This window comes from Pinus tabuliformis, chromosome Q, assembly GCF_031772625.1.
Source record: "Pinus tabuliformis cultivar Carrire ecotype Pingquan chromosome Q, CPIR1, whole genome shotgun sequence".
NCBI lineage: Eukaryota > Viridiplantae > Streptophyta > Pinopsida > Pinales > Pinaceae > Pinus > Pinus tabuliformis.
In genome coordinates, this window is record NC_142296.1 from 1,141,641,711 (window position 1) to 1,141,658,058 (window position 16,348).

Genomic DNA, 16,348 nt, shown 5'->3' on the forward strand with positions numbered 1-16,348 from the left:
CTGTATATCATAATCACATTTCATCTCCTATTTTATCTTATTATATTTTCCTTACATTTTTTGGTAGATAATTTTCCTTCTGATGTCTAATCATTGTTCTTTTTCCTTTTTGTTATGAAAATATTTGTCCTTCCTTTAATCAGCATGTCCTTTCTGTAATCAAAATATTTGTCCTTTCTTTAATCAAAATATTTGTCATCTCTGTTTCTTCATTACTTTTCTTTTGCATGGCTGTAAGCCTGTGACAGAATGCATTAAAGGCTGTTATTGTTTGATAGGATATGTGGCTAAGCCCCATAGGGAAGTTACAGAACAACTATTCAGTAGATTCTAAAATATGATAAATTGTTAATTTTAGGTATGTTTTATGCTAAGAGAAATTTATTTCAATTTTCACAGTTAGCCCAATATCTTTTCCAGATTAGCAATCACATCAGCATTAAAGTAAACTGCAGATCAAACATAAACATAAATCACAGAAGACAAGCCAAGACAAGAGGACACAAGATGTGGCGCTAGCCAGGGACAAACCCAAATGTGGGGAAACCCTTGATCAATTCTTCTTATATGTTCTTCAATAGTTCAGCAGAGAGAGAGAGAGAGATAGTACATATACAACAGAAGTCAACACTTTGACTTATCTAAGTAAGAGCATAGATCATCTCTAAGTAGATGATACATGAGGTAGCTGAACTCAGTTGAAGACATGCTGCTTCAACTGATTCTCCTAGGTGACTCCATCACCATGCATTGTGCTGCACCTTGTCATCATGCTGCACCTCACTGTGCTGCATCGTGCTGCACCCATCATCACTATGCTGGACCTCATTACCACGCTGCACACATCATACTGCTGCACCTTCCGGTACTGCAACATCTTGCTATACTTTATCGTCTTGCTGCACCCACCAGTGCTGCCTCATCGTGTACCTCACTGTGCCCATCATGCTACATCTCATTGTTGCACCATAATTGCTTGCTGTCCCATTTACCATGCTCCACCAAGCACTGTCCTTGCTGTCCCATTTACCATGCTCCACCAACCATCATAGCCTAGCTGTCCCAATGTGTTTGCAGCACCATGCTTGCCACCATGTGCTTGCTGTTGCTGCTGTCCCATTGTGTTACCACTGCACGATGTCATTGCTGTCTTTTTACCATGATGCTGTCCCTTGCAGCACCATGCTGCTGTCCCTTGCAGCTCCATACTTGCCACTGCTGTCCTAATTGTATTGCTGCTGTCCCAGTGGTATTGCTGTAGCAACTGTACCTAAAATGCATGCTTCAGCTCACTGTTCTAGGGTCCTTTCACTGCTGCAATCTTGGACTGGTTAGGGTACTCAAACATAGTCCCTAACAACCCTTCAATCTGCGCAGAAGTGTCCTCCTTCACTGCAGCTGCCCTTCTAAGAGGGGAGGAGATCCTACGCTGCAATTTCTGGGCAGTCTAGCCCTCATCAACAACTTTGGCCTACCTCTTTTTGCTGCGGCTTGCTACATCAAGCCTCTTCTTAACTGCGGCAGCCCTCCCAAGAGCCTGCACTCCTCCAAACGACCCTAAAACAATCCTTATGACGACAAGGGAACTCGGCCCCTTCTCCAGCACTTCGGACCCCTGAATCAGTCCCTGAATTCTTTGTTGGTCTTGCCTCCTTTGTTGCGGCCCAAAACAAACTTCTTCTCCTTTCCAATGAGCTGCTCTCCAAGGTATGCATTGCATTTGATTGGATTGCGTCTAGGGCATTTTTATGACTGCAGCTAGGGCTTCCTTAGGACTATGTTTAGGGCTTCTTTAGAACTACGTTTAGGGCTTCTTTAGGTCAGTGCTCGGGCAGCGTAGAGGTTCCTTCCATGGCTGAGACCTGATCTCCATTAGGGCTTCCTCTCCTAGATTTCTCTTCCACTAAAACCCAAAGCGAGTAGAGAGAAATCAAGAGAGAAGTGTGTGTGAAATGACTCTCAAGTCATCTCCTTTTATACTAAAACGTTGAGCACATGTGGGGTTTATTTGGTCGCTGGCCGACCTTGACAAATTGTCTTGTAACACAAATAAATTCATAACTCCATGAATACTTAACGGAATCGGATGATCTTTAGATCAATCCTACACTTCTCGATGAGAGGAGTCCATGAAAAATATCAGCTGCCATAAATAAGATAACCCACATGGAGTTTGGCCCTAGTTGCCAATTTTAACATATATGAAAGAGGTTGCTACAGTCTGATATTCATATTTGTACTATGATGGTCTATGTGAGGTTAATATGAAGTTAACAAGATCTGCGATGTACATAAACATGTTCTGATCTATCTAGAGTATATATGAGAATATATTTCATCAATTATTTGGAATAATGTTACATTGGCCGCTGTTAGAGAATCTCCTCTTAGTGGTCGTCATGCTTTATAGTGAAATATATGTACTAGCCTGATAAGAACCTTTATGACCAATTTATACGCAAGGAGGAATCTTGGTGTTTCTAAGATTTACAAGATAAGGAGATATGAGGAGGACCATGATATAATTTTCCTTTTCATCTTCCATGACAAGGGAACTTATCTTGTGGTCTCTTATGTTCAAATTTTTTCAATATTTCTCAATGACGAAACTTATTTCAGAGTTCTGTCTCCTTTGAAGTTTAGAATGAAGTGATATGTGGACATAGGCTCCTTGGCATGTTAGATGTAGCATTGATGCCTCCTTTGCTTTAGGTTTTGATGGTTAGGATACTCAATGCATCATATGTGAATCCCTTGACGTTGGCAGATGTAGTTTATAGTAAGGGGATATTGTTCAAACTTCAGACTGTTATAATTTTGATTTTGAGGATTTCGGATAGATACAGAGTTGACAATGCCAGTCTTGAAATATAGGTTGTTTAGGATATGAGAATCTGTTCATCGCTCCTCTTATTAAAGTTTGTGTTATGTGAGCTGCCTTTTTACTCACTGAAGATCCATTTCTCTTTGGAAGTAGATTACCATGGATGCATTGTTTGATGCTTTATCTTATTTAGATTCATTTTGTGGTCTTTAAAGAAAATCTATTGGGAAATGATTGAATCAATTAAGTAGTTTTTAGATTTTTGGAATGACCTAATTTAGATTATCCTTTTATATTGTTCTATTCACCTGTGTAGCATATGTCCTTTAGAATGATGTTTATTTGTCATTTGATTAATTAAATTACCTTTGTACATCTTCATATGGCAATTCTCCTCTTACTGGCCTTTTTCTCTAGGAGACATATTAATGTTTTAAAAAATATAATCAGCTTGCTTACTTGCTTCCTTTTTCAGTGTCTTTTAATTTTGAACATTGTTGCATTGACTGGCAGATCCACAGGGTAAGACAATTTTATGAAAACCTGGTTCCAAGCAGCACAATCTATGATGTTGAATCTCCAGACCACTCAATTAAGAAGTTTACAAGCGATGGTCAGTATCTTATATGTTTCAGCAGGAGCTACCAGGATTTGATTGTTTACAGGCACCGCTGGCTAAGTTTTGGTTGCAAGGGTGAAGATTGTAACTATAATGATCTTCCTCCAAAGGCAAAGAACTTTGACAGCTACTTTTGCCATCTATACTCTCTACCCCTTACTTCTGGTACTGAGTTTATCTGCAAAGACTTCTTTCTGTACACTGAAAACAACCAGTTTGGTATAGTCGCTACATCAACTGCACCAGACCAGGATGCACCAGTTTCTGAGGGAGCCATTCAAGGAGTTCCTTCAGCAGAAAAAATAACCTTTTTTCTTGTCAGGTTCGTTCTTGATATCCCCAAGAGTTGTAGAATTTATACACTCTTTCTGGGGAGTCATTATGATGGCTATTGTAAGGTACATTTGAAATTAGTACTTATTGTTGACACTATATTCTCGCAAACACATCCAAGATAAAATAGTAAAGCAGACTATGGTTAATTAGATGATACAATAGTTGGGGCTGTGTTCTTATCCTGGAAAGGTGCACTGACCCGCTTTCTATGTGTGCTTTGCAGGTTGTCAGATGGAGAAGTCATGGATAAACGGATATTCCCCAATGACTTCATTCATTTGGGTCACAACATGGGAGTCTTCCTATATGATGATTTATTGTCAATTATGTCTATTCGTTACCAGAAAATTCATATTCTACAAATTCGAGAGACTGGGGCTTTTGTGGATGTGCGAGCAATTGGAACATATTGTAGAGAAGATGATGAGCTTATTCTCAACTCTCAGGTTCAGGCAAGAAATACAATTTGTTAAACCATATCTTATGGATGGTTAAAATGTCCGGAAAATCTTGGTGGAAGCATTGGTTGTCATTGTTGTCATATAGCATGAAGATGCAAAGCAGAATTAATCAGTAAAGTTTCTTTTTTCCTTGATTTTTTTTAATTTCATTGCTGAAAAAAAAATTACATTCTGTAGACACCATATTGTTATTCAAATGTTCAGAGTGTGTAAGGATCCATTGAATCTGCCTTAGGCTCAGTACAATCAACCATGGAAAACCTCACAAAGAAACTTCAAAGGGATTCTGTCTATGATTTTCTAAAACTAAAACCAATAGAGTTCAAAATAATATCCCAATCTGGCCTACATACAGTCCTGACTGATTACAATCTTCCTCGTACTCCTAGAAAAAAAAAGAAAACCAGTCATCAAGCACTCTCTAGGGTATTCCAGCCATAGGTATAAACAAAATGAGCAAAAGAATAGTCCCGGGGCATAATCTGGTAAAGGAAAGGGACTGGATTGTGTTCAAGTACTCGACCATCTTAATGCTCTCACAGATGCCAAGTACCTGGAATTAACTGCAAACCATATGTACATAAGGAATCAGCTTTAGTATTTCTCTTTCTGTAGATATGTATGAAAGAGAGTTTACCAATGATGGATTTGAAATTCAGAATTTTTTCATAGACAGGGTAGAGTAGAAAACTTCTCAAAGTGGATTCCCCTCTCAACCATTTTATGACCACTTGAGAATCCCCCATCACTTGAAGTTTTTGAACCCATATCTGAACAGCCAGTACTAAAACCAGTTTAAGAGCTATTAGTTCTGCCTTGTTTGTGCACAGGCCAAGTCCAGCTTTGAATCTAAAGAAATAGTTAAGCAGTAAAGTATTAATATAGATGGTTGTTCAATACTAAATAATACTAATACGGCAGGACTCAACACAAGTGCTTCTAGTCATGTATAGCACAACGGTATTTGTACTTCTGAGTCCTGACTGCATGCTGGAAAAACAAACTGGGGCCTTTGGTGTGATTATCACCGAAAAACATGTTCAAAAACTTGATATGGATCACAGAAGCCTTAATTCAGTAATAACTCACATCCAGTGTTACTTGGGAGCGGGAGCGGGAGCGACATTTTCAGAAGCTCCTGGTTTGGGAGCGAATCCCGGAGCGTTTTATATATATATATATATATATATATATATATTATTTTTTATATTATGATACATATATGTCAACAAAAACATGTAGAATAATGAATTAGATATAAAAAACATAGATTGAACCATACAACAACAATCATCTAGAAGTTATAATCTTCATCAACCACGTCCACAAGTTAGTAACATAGTAACATACAACATATTGAGTCTCATGATTCATCAATCTTAAAGTTTCAAGCTTTCAAAATTCAATATATAACATTTATCATCATTGATCACCAAAGCTGTACTTGTAAGCTAAGTGTAACCATTACAACAAATAATATCTAACATGAAATGAAATGTTATAACATGAAATGAAACAACTTTCAACTTTCATGAAGCATCATTTTCATAATTCATTACTAATGAGTTATAATTGCCAACTTCAAACTTAAATTGTCATATATTGTTTAAAAAAATATCATAGTAAATATGAAAGAGTCAATAGTTATAGAAGCTACTAGAAACTAGAAAAGAGAAGTAAATCTATTATCTATTTCTTATGCTTGGGCCTCTTGCCACCACTAGAAATGTCTAATTTTATAGTCTTGTTGGAAAATCAGGATCTTTGTCATTAATATCACCCTCTAAGCATTAATATCCAGAGGTATCTTTGTCATTACCTCTGTATCTGTATAGGGATATTTGTCATTAATATCACCCTCTAAGCATTAACATAAGATAGAACAAGCATAGCATGTCAAGTCAAGATTTTGCTTGAGTGATGCGTACATTTTTAGGAGGGTCATGATAGAGGAGTTCGACAACCAATGTCACTAACATCAAGGTACATAGAGGGATTGGTGCTCTTGATTAAATACGAGTTCCATACCCTAATACACGACAAAATTCAATGGAAACATTGCAATCCCCCAATCTTGAAATCCTGAAAATCTGATAAGTTTGCGGGATTTTGAATGAAATCTAAAATTCTACTTTCTCCATATGAAATCCAATGAGGCTGGAACCACTCTCAAACATCCTGAGTCATTTCATGGTAATGTTAAAAATTTAAGTAAAAGGATACTTTTGCTTTAAGAATTTAACATTACCATGAATAGCATATCAATACTAGGGCCTAGACTTGATCATTAAGCTGCCCCACTCAAAAATTATTTGTTTCTTTAAAAAAAAATTGCATTTCAAACATTACTACAAATTTTTTTTGCAAAAAAGCCAAAATGGTCCCGAAATCGCTCTCGAAAAGGCAGGGAGCAAAATTTTTTTTAGGGAGCGCGCTCCCATTTTGGGAGCGATTTCAGGAGTGCGCTCTCGACCTGCTCCCGAGTTGCTCCCTCTCAGAGCGCGGATTGGGAGCGGGATCGAGGGGGAGGGGGGTGCTTCCCGCAACACTGCTCACATCTATTAGAGAATACCATCAATAAAATAATTTGGAATGATACAAGTCTGCTTATGATCAATAGAGGATGCTAATAGATGAGGTTTGAGAGGGGTAACAACTACATTTCTAATTTTCTAACAGTCTACAAATTTTCAATAAGAAATATCGGTACATTATTTGTTGATCTTAATTCAGTCTTTAGTTTGTAGAACAACAGGGCCGTTCATTGGTGTCATGGCATTTCCCTCCAAATATGTAGATAATGCGTTGAACAATATGCCTTTAATCCCAAAATACGTTCTCAAAGGGGAAACATGCCTCCAAATATGTAGAAGTGCTTCCAAGTATGTAGAAGAGCCTTGTTTGACATGTGAATGGTGTTAGGGCTTCTCTTTTAGGCTCCTATAATAGCACTCCTCCAAGTTTGTAGCTAGTGCCTTACATAATTGGTGATCTTCCATATAATAGCTTTCTATAGCCAAGCATTCCTCCGAAATGTGAGATATACCCCCAAATATGTGAAAGGGTCTTGATTTGTCACATGAAAGGGTTTTATGTCAATTGTCACCCTCATCTTTCACGTTTTGTTCCATTCATCATATATTACATTTGTTGACTCATCCTTTGAAAAAAACAAAGCCTTGGAATGGTGTTAAATGTCATGCGAATATGACACTCCCAACAACCCCAAGTGCCAACCCTCGTGGCATTGACCTAACCACGCAAAGTGAATGCAAACATACCTAGGCTAAGATCCTACCAAAAGTGTCTTCCAAGATTTTGCTTATAACAGACCGATGTCACTAATCTCCAAAGGGTTCACACCTCTATTCACTACTTGCTAACCTTTGGAGTTTTCATAAGAAAATTGACTAATGAGTGGTTTAAAACATAGAAAATGAATTGTGCATTTTTAGGGTTCAACAAGAACCATGTCGAGGATGTAATTTCCTTTGTATTTTTGTCAAGCTTTGGATCAACTGGACATTTGTTTGGTTTTGTCTCGCTTGAGATTTAATTAGCCTCTCAAAATTTACTCGACAACTTTGACTTCTACCATTAAGTTCCTTAGGGTTTCCACAAGTTCATGAGGTTAATGTGGGTCTCAATGCCCATTTGATTTTGTTTTAGAGTTTCTTTTATTTTGATTTACTCCCGTGACTTTTTCGTCATACTTAAAAAGGTCTTGTGATTCATCCTTGTACAAATTCTTCAAAGATTCCTCAATTCAATTCTTTCCACAAACCTTCTCTGAGATTGTATTGGATATGCAGAAGTGTCTAACTCTATATAAGAAATTGTTAGACAAAGTTTCATTAAGAGATACTTTCTGGGAGTTCTAATGCATTTTGGACTTCATCAACGATTTTTTGGTTCAAAATCAAGCCTAGAGGCTTTGTTTCGCTATTTTTTGAAAAATTGAAACCCTTTTTTCAAATATAGGAATCCTTAGACTTGTTCTCCTTTGGACAATCTTTCCGATGTTTGTACTAGCTTTCCATAATTTTGCTGGTACAATCAAAGTTGGAGACCAACTTTTACTAGTTGTGGAGGAGAACTAAGGGAAAATTCATAAAGCATATGTAGAGCGTTAATAGTACTCACTCTTCTTAGCACCTAACAATCTTTTCCTCAATCATTTGATGTCCTAATCAATTTTGTACCTATATTAAGTTTGCAACTTATCATTTTTGCACTTGGAGCAATCTCAAGTAAAATGAGAACAAATTGCTATATTTCAAATGATGGAAACCTAGAATTATTTTTTTGTAACTAGAGGAATCAACAACTAGGTTAATCTCGTACTTGCATGACACGGGGTCAATTGCAATTGCTACCACTATAGCTCTAGGTGCCTACATATGCCCCTTCCGAAGACATGGGTAAGTCAGGGGGATTTGAACCTCAAATCTCATGGTACATAACACTTCATTATCACAATGACAACCAATTGAGTTGCCCCTTGGGGGCTAAACCTAGAAAATATTCACTAAGACAAAGTTGTCTCAAATGAAAAGAAATGTATATCTCATCTAGGATATATATATATATATATTTAGATTCATTATCTTGGGTTACTTCTCCTTTGTAACAAATTTAAATATATAGATACAAATAATAATAATTAGTGAAGGAACACATCTTGATGAAAGGACATGTCTTAACTAAGGGGCATGCCTCTTTATGAAAGGGCACTCCCACTTAGGTATACATATGGGACTTGTTACCTCTCTGTTAGTGAGGGTACATAGATTTTTTCAGTGCATAATTCACCACCATTGTAAGCCCAATGTCACAAGTTAAAGCTATGTAAAAAGCATGTGAGGCCCTGTATTAGGTCTCCTAGATCTGTGTTTTGTTAGTTTGAGTTTGTATCCATTTTGTTTTGGTCAAACCATGTCTTGTCCCTTGAAAGCCTCACCTAGGCAATCTCATCCCTAATTAGATTGGAGAACCTTGGTTAGTGTTCATAGACTCTATTGGTGAACTTGGTCTTGGTGTAGTATTACTCATGACAACTTTCACAACATAGCAGTCTCTTGTGACAACTTTCACATTTTTCGAGGTAATTTATGCCAACGCAAAATGGTCTAGCTGGTAAAAAAGTCAACTAAGTCTCAGATTGTAGAGTAGGACTAGAGGATTCCATGTCATGTGGAAATTTTTCGATTAGACCATCTGGTGAAAGGTTATCGCTTGGTCAAACTTGGTTAGTAGGATAGGGAAATATTTCATGTGGATTTTTAGGCAAAGCGTTGGGCAAAATCTTGCATGAATTATGCCAAAAGTGATTAGCACGAAAAGATGAAGGAGATCCAAGTGTTAGAATTTCGAGTTCATGCAAGGCATTGGAGATTGTTGAGAAATCTAGGGCATTAGAATTAGTTGATTTCTCTTCTTTGGTGACTGTTTATGAATGCTTTTTACTTGATTAGATTAGGATCTTCTTTACGTTAGATTCTTAGTGTTCTTTTTCATCAAATAGTAACCAATGCAAGAACATAAATAGACAAGAGACATAGCATGTAGGCTATGAACCAAGGTCAAAACTTCTCACTCTTTGAGAGGAAAACCGACACAAATTCTTCTTCTAGAGATTCCAATTGACGAATACCAAGACCAACACCTTTGAACTATTAGCCACTCCAAGACCAAGACACTGCTTCTCTTGACTGTCTTTTCTTCTTCGTGATCCTTCCTTCGCTTCAACCTTTTATGCATCATTGTCTTCAAGATCTTCTCATCACTGCCTTCAAGATCTTCTTCTCGCTGTCATGGCCTTCATAGTACCGAAATGTATGACTGTGGTACCCTACGAACTATCTCATCTTCTTCGCTGCTACTGAAATACAAACTGTAGAGATATCCGAATTCCTTTAGACACCAAAACTCTTCCTCTGTCTCATAGACCGAGTTCTGTTTCTCATATCCGAATCCAGAGATGTTTCACTTCCAACTATAGCCTCTACCGAAACATAGATGATTTGAATTCCTCTGTTGTCTCAGTTCACCGAAATTTCAGAGATGTGAAGTTCTAGACTTCCCTTCACTGCCTTTTGTTCTCCGAAATCACAGAAAGACCACCAAGCTTCTTCGTTGCCTCTGTTCACCCGAAATCTCAGAGGGATGTTCGAAATTCACTACCTCTGTGGAATAGGCTGAGGTCCTTTTATATGGTGGTTAGCCTATGTATATAAGCCAACATGATCATTATGAATGGATGTGTCTATTGAAGTGAGCCGACATGAGATCTTCCATACAGTTTGGAGGCCGACTTAGAAGAGGATGGCAAGTGCTTGTCGTTGGAGGGCTATCTAGACATATTCATAGACTCATATACATTTTACATATGCTCAAGAAGAGCTCTTCATACATGACATTAATTCATTGACCTTAATGACAAATCCTAAGGCTGTCAATGGGAGCCACCTAAAATAAAATCACTTGCTCATGAAACCCATGAAGTAAGGCTTACAAAAATAATTTTATTTCCTTTATTACATCAGTTACAAAAGTCACAATTACATGTCATTATGAAGACCGAACCTAGTTACACTTTTCAACAGAGGTTAGGCACATGGGTAGGATGATGTGGCAGTCAAGGTGATGATGTGGTAATGCCCTAGAGAATGGGGAAAAATAGAGATATACTCTATAGAAATAAGGACTTGAGTAGCTAAACCCATGTTCTAGATTTTCTAGAAGGAAAGAACATTGGAAATCTAGCATTAGGGGCCCAAGTTGAATTATCAAGGGAGAAGTCAACGTTGAATTGAGTCAAAAAGTAGTCGTTGGGATAAATCTAGCCATTAGAGAAGCTGTTGGAGAAGAGTCTACTAGCCGTTGCAACTAACTTGGATCAAGAAAGTAATAGGATGGGCCAAAAATCTAGTAGTTAGAAGGAAATAACAACCAAGAGAGCAAGTCAAATCTCCAAGGACAATTCGCACCACCTTTGCGGACGAATTGAATGGGAGATGGACCCAGTAGGCTAGTCGTTGGGAGAGGAGAAATTACTATTTTTACCTTTGACCATCGAATACCTTTTTTAAAGGGAAGTCATGGCCTCTCTTGGGAGATTTGAGTCAATTAAACCCCCTTGAGGAATAATTAAATCTATTTTGTAATATTTCCAAGGAATTAAAAAATTGGTAAGTCTCGATATGTGGAAGACCAACAATATTTTTATTGATGAGAGTCTTAGTAGCTGTTAGAGATTTTTCTATAAAGGGTTAGGCTCTCCTCCATTGTAATTGTTGTTGTTCACTTGAGACAAGTGCTATCATTAATAAAGATCTCATCTATTTGCAAACTCTTGTACTTTCTTGTATAATTGTGGAGTGGTTTTTTCTTATTGTTTCTCTTCTTGCTATTGTTATTGGGTAATAATTTTAAATCTAATTCTATTTTGCTAACAAGTAAATTCTATCCTAAGACTAACGTTGTCTACAATTGAGGAGCTAATGCTTTATGTGGAAGCAAGCAACTAGGGCCTTCCCACTTGTTTGTTTTGTTTTGCAATTGAGTCAATCCACTTGTTTTAAACTACTTCAAAAAGGCGGTTTTCCTACCACGAGTGTTTTGTATTTTGTTGCACACAAAGGACAAATGTTGGAGATGCCACAAGAGGAGGCCGCTCTTGAGGAGAGTTGAAAGATTGTAGGGTAAATTAAGCAATAATGGGGGCGATTTTTGTAAGGAACAAGCCCACTCACATGACAAGAAGCAGACATGATGACTTAGAGTGACATTTACTTTACACTAAGGTAAGAGATGAGACTCCAATGCACAGGGATAATTTTAACAACCAAAAATCCAAAAAAGTCTTAGAATCTCTTCTTATTTTTTTGCAGTTAAGGTAGGATCTACTTGTTTGTTTTTATTTACATATCAATTGTCAGATCTAATCCCCATTTTGATATAAGTACCTATTTCCTCCATTTTACACTTGTATCTACTATCTAGCCTTTTGGTTGCAGATCTATAGGTTAGGAGGGCTTTTCCTTGTTGGACCTGTTAAAAAGTGTAACTAGGTTCAGTGTTCATGATGACACATGTAATTATGATTTTATGTAATTGATGTAAAGAAGATAATAAAATTATTTTTAATGCTTGACTCATGGGCTTCATGATCAAGGAATTTTGTTAATTTTAGGTATGTTCTATGCTTAGAGCAATTTATTTCAATTTTCACTGTTAGCTCAATATCTTTTCTAGATTAGCAATCACATCAACATTATAGTAAATTGCAGATAGAACATAAACATAAATTGCAGAAGACAAGCCAAGACAAGAGGACACAAGATGTGGCCCTAGCCAGGGACAAACCCCAATGTGGGGAAACCCATGATCAATTCTTCTTATATGTTCTTCAATAGTTCAACAGAGAGAGAGAGAGAGAGAGAGAGAGAGAGATAGTACATATACAATAGAAGTCAACACTTGACTTATCTAAGTAGGAGCATATATCATCTCTAAGTAGATGATACATGAGATAGCTGAAATCAGTTGAAGACATGCTACTTCAACTGATTCTCCAAGGTGACTCCATCACCTTGTTGCACCTGTCATTGTGCTGCTCCTCATCATCATGATGCACCTCACTGTGTTGCACCATGTTGCACCATGTTGCACCATGTACTTGTTGCACTAAGTATCATTGTTGTCCCAATGTTTAGCACTGTTGTACCTTGTGCCATTGCTGCACCATGCTGTCACACTGCTGTCCCATGTGCTTGCTGCACCATGTCGCCACACTGCTGTCCCATGTGCTTCCTGCACCATTGCTGCTCCATGTACTTGCTGCACCAAGTACCATACTGTTGTCCCATGTGCTTGCAGCACCATGCTTGCCCCCATGTGCTTGATGCACCTTGCTTGCCATGTTGTCCCAATGTGCTTGCAGCACCATGCTTGCCCCCATGTGCTTGCTGCACCTCGCTGTTGCTGCTGTCCCATAGTTCCATTGCTTTACCATGCCATCATGCCATTGCTGTTGTCCCATTGCTGTACCATGCCATCATTGTAACATTGTTGTACCTTCCTAAACTTTTCTATTTGATGCATTGGAATTCTGGGTAGCCTTTAGGTTAGGCCATCAACAGTCCTACCTATCTTCACACATTGGCATGCTGCTCCAACTTTGTTTGTTAGAGCACATTGCTGTAGCCTCAGTGTTATCCCACAGTTAACCCCATAAGGACTGCGGCTAGCTTTCCACTTATTGACTGCGGCTAGGGATCTTTAGGCCTTCATTGGATAGCATATAGAGTCTTCCTTTAAGCCTCTCCTTGCTGAAATGAATAGCCTCATTTGTGATAGCATATGACCCTTCCCGTGGCTGCGTCTAGGGCACTCTAGAACAATAACATAGGACATGCGTTTAGGCCTCTCCATATAACATCATACGCTTCCCTTTCTTGGACCCAAGACACCTCTACGCATCCCTGAAATAGTTTGCCCTACCTCGGCCTCCCTTACAACAACTCAACTCTCCAAAGGACCCATGACTTTGCTACTGCTAAGACCTTCTGTTAACTGCGGTTAGGGTGTCCTATAGACAGCTTAGGATCACTCTTGGGACAACGTGTAAATCTCTTCCTTGACTACTGTCAGGCCATGCAGTAACTCCAATAGGCAGTAAAACTGATTCGATTCATTCCATTAGGTATGTTATTGTTATATACAAAAGGGTGTGACTGCTCAGTTCATCTCCTGATGACTGTTCACATTCCTAATTTAATTATTTACATAAATTCACCCAATCGTGAGGATTATGTGTCAACGTTCCCCCCTTAATCTGAAGGGATGTTGGTGAGTCCAAGCATCGTTCTGAATCTTTCAAGCTTTTCTCTTCCAAGCGCTTTGGTGAAGATGTCTGCAATTTGCTCATTTGTGGAACAATGACGGAGATGGATTGTTTTGGCCTCAACATGATGTCGGATCAGATGATATTTAGTATTGATGTGCTTTGTTCGATCATGGAACTTTGGGTTCTTGGCCAACTTTATTGCAGAGGTGTTGTCAATCATGAGTGGAGTTGATTGTACTTGTTTTACCTGCAAATCTTCAAGAATTTTCCTGAGCCACACAATTTCTTTTGTTGCTTCAACTGCTGCCACGTATTCTGCTTCTGTTGTGGAATCTGCTGGAACTGATTGTTTGCGTGATCTCCAGGAGACAACTCCTGATCCAAGACTCATAGCATATCTTGAAGTAGATACCCCAGTTTCTTTGTCTCCATCGAAGTCTGAATCAGAGTATCCGATCAAACTCATGTCATCCACCTGTGTGTACTTGATTCCAAAGTCTTGAGTTCCCTTCAAGTACTTTATAACTCTTTTTGCAGCAGACCAATGTCCCTCACAAGGCTTTTGCATAAACCTGGAGAGGATTCCAACAGCAAATGAAATGTCTGGTCTGGTAGTAGTTAGGTAGTTGAGACTTCCTACAAGCTGTCTATACTTTGTTGCATCCTCAAATTCCTTTCCTTCGATAGATGTGAGCTTTAAGTTTTGTTCCATTGGAGTAGTAAGAGAATTGCACTGTGTCATGCCAAACCTGTTCAACAAATCTCCAATGTATTTCTTTTGAGAAAGAAATATGGACTTTGGATGTTGGGTTACTTCAATGCCAAGATAGTAATGAACATAGCCCAAATCAGTCATTTCAAAACTTTTCCCCAATTCCTTCTTTATGGATGCACTGTAGCTTTCATTGTTCCCTGTCATTAAAAGATCATCTACATATACCACAAGATATACAACTGTTTTGCCAACTTTTTTGACAAATAAAGTTGCATCATCAAGATCAAAATGATTGAAATTGAGTTTCAGAAGATGCTCAGTTAGTTTTTCATACCAGGGTCGCGGTGCTTGTTTGAGGCCATACAAGGACTTCACAAGTTTGCATACTTTATGTTCATGTCCTTTCACAACAAATCCTTTAGGCTGGGACATAAAAACATTCTCTTTTAGATCTCCATTCAAGAAGGCAGTTTTTACATCCATTTGATGGATTTTCCAACCGTTCTGAGCTGCTAGTGCAAAGAGTGTCCGGATGGTGGCCCATTTTGCTGTGGGGGCAAAAGTTTCCTCCTAATCGACCCCTTCCTTTTGTGCAAATCCTTTTGCCACAAGCCTAGCTTTGTGCTTGTCAAGTGAGCCATCAGCTTTGTATTTGTTCTTGTAGACCCACTTGTAACCAATTGGTTTGGTTCCAAATGGAGGATCAACCAATTTCCAAGTGCCATTCTTTATGAGGGCATCATACTCCTTTTGCATCGCTTCTTTCCATTCATCATGAGAAACAGCTTCTTTAAAGGAAGTTGGTTCAAAATCTGTAGACAAATTCAATTCACAATCATAAGAAACATCCATATCAACAGGTGAATTAGAGTCATCTACATCACCTCCATTTTGCCGGTTTGAATTTCTGGTTCCTATTTTTCCAATTTCATCAGGATGAACACTTTCAAGTGTCTTTGTCAGCCGCTTTGGGGGACCTTTCTGAGATGGTCCAGGCTGCTCTGTTGATTGAGTTGGAACTTGGGACTGAATCAAGATTGAGTTGGAACTTGGGACTGAATCAAGATTGAGTCTCCCAATTCTATCAATTACATCACTTAAAGCATCATCCGTTGTTGGAGTTTCATTTGGGGGAGAGTGTTCTTCAGAAGAAGATTCCACATGTTGATCTAGAATAGGAATCCCCCCTTCAAGATGTGGAATCTGATTATCAAATTCTTGAAATGATTTTGTTTTTGCGAATCTATCCAAGCGATCAAGTTGCCGCTCAACAACATTGTCAGATTTGGATGATTCAAGAAAAATTACATCTCTAGATACAACAAACTTTTTATTTACTTCATCATAGATGCGGTATGCTTTGGAGGTGTTTGAATACCCCAGGAAGATACACTTACGACTTCTAGCACCAAGTTTGTTTCTATGTACCTTTGGTATCAAAGCATAACAGGTGGAACCAAAGACCCTGAGATGTTTTACTGAAGGAACATGTCCGTACCACAATTCATAAGGAGTCCTGTTTCTTATGGCATTAGATGGACAT

At 38.3% G+C, this 16,348-nt stretch overlaps 1 protein-coding gene across 6 annotated transcripts in view; it reads left to right on the plus strand.

Moving 5' to 3' along the window:
* The window catches only part of DET1 (light-mediated development protein 1 / deetiolated1 (DET1)), a 362,730-nt gene that overhangs the window by 87,861 nt on the left and 258,521 nt on the right, over window positions 1–16,348 (plus strand). For 5 of the 6 annotated variants that reach the window (XM_089385889.1, XM_089385891.1, XM_089385890.1 and 2 more), the window contains 2 exons: window positions 3,338–3,765; window positions 4,003–4,231. In XM_089385889.1, coding sequence (XP_089242015.1) covers window positions 3,338–3,765; window positions 4,003–4,231 — 657 coding nt within the window. The remainder of the gene's footprint in view (window positions 1–3,337; window positions 3,766–4,002; window positions 4,232–16,348) is intronic. The other variant, XM_089385892.1, reaches the window with a different exon arrangement.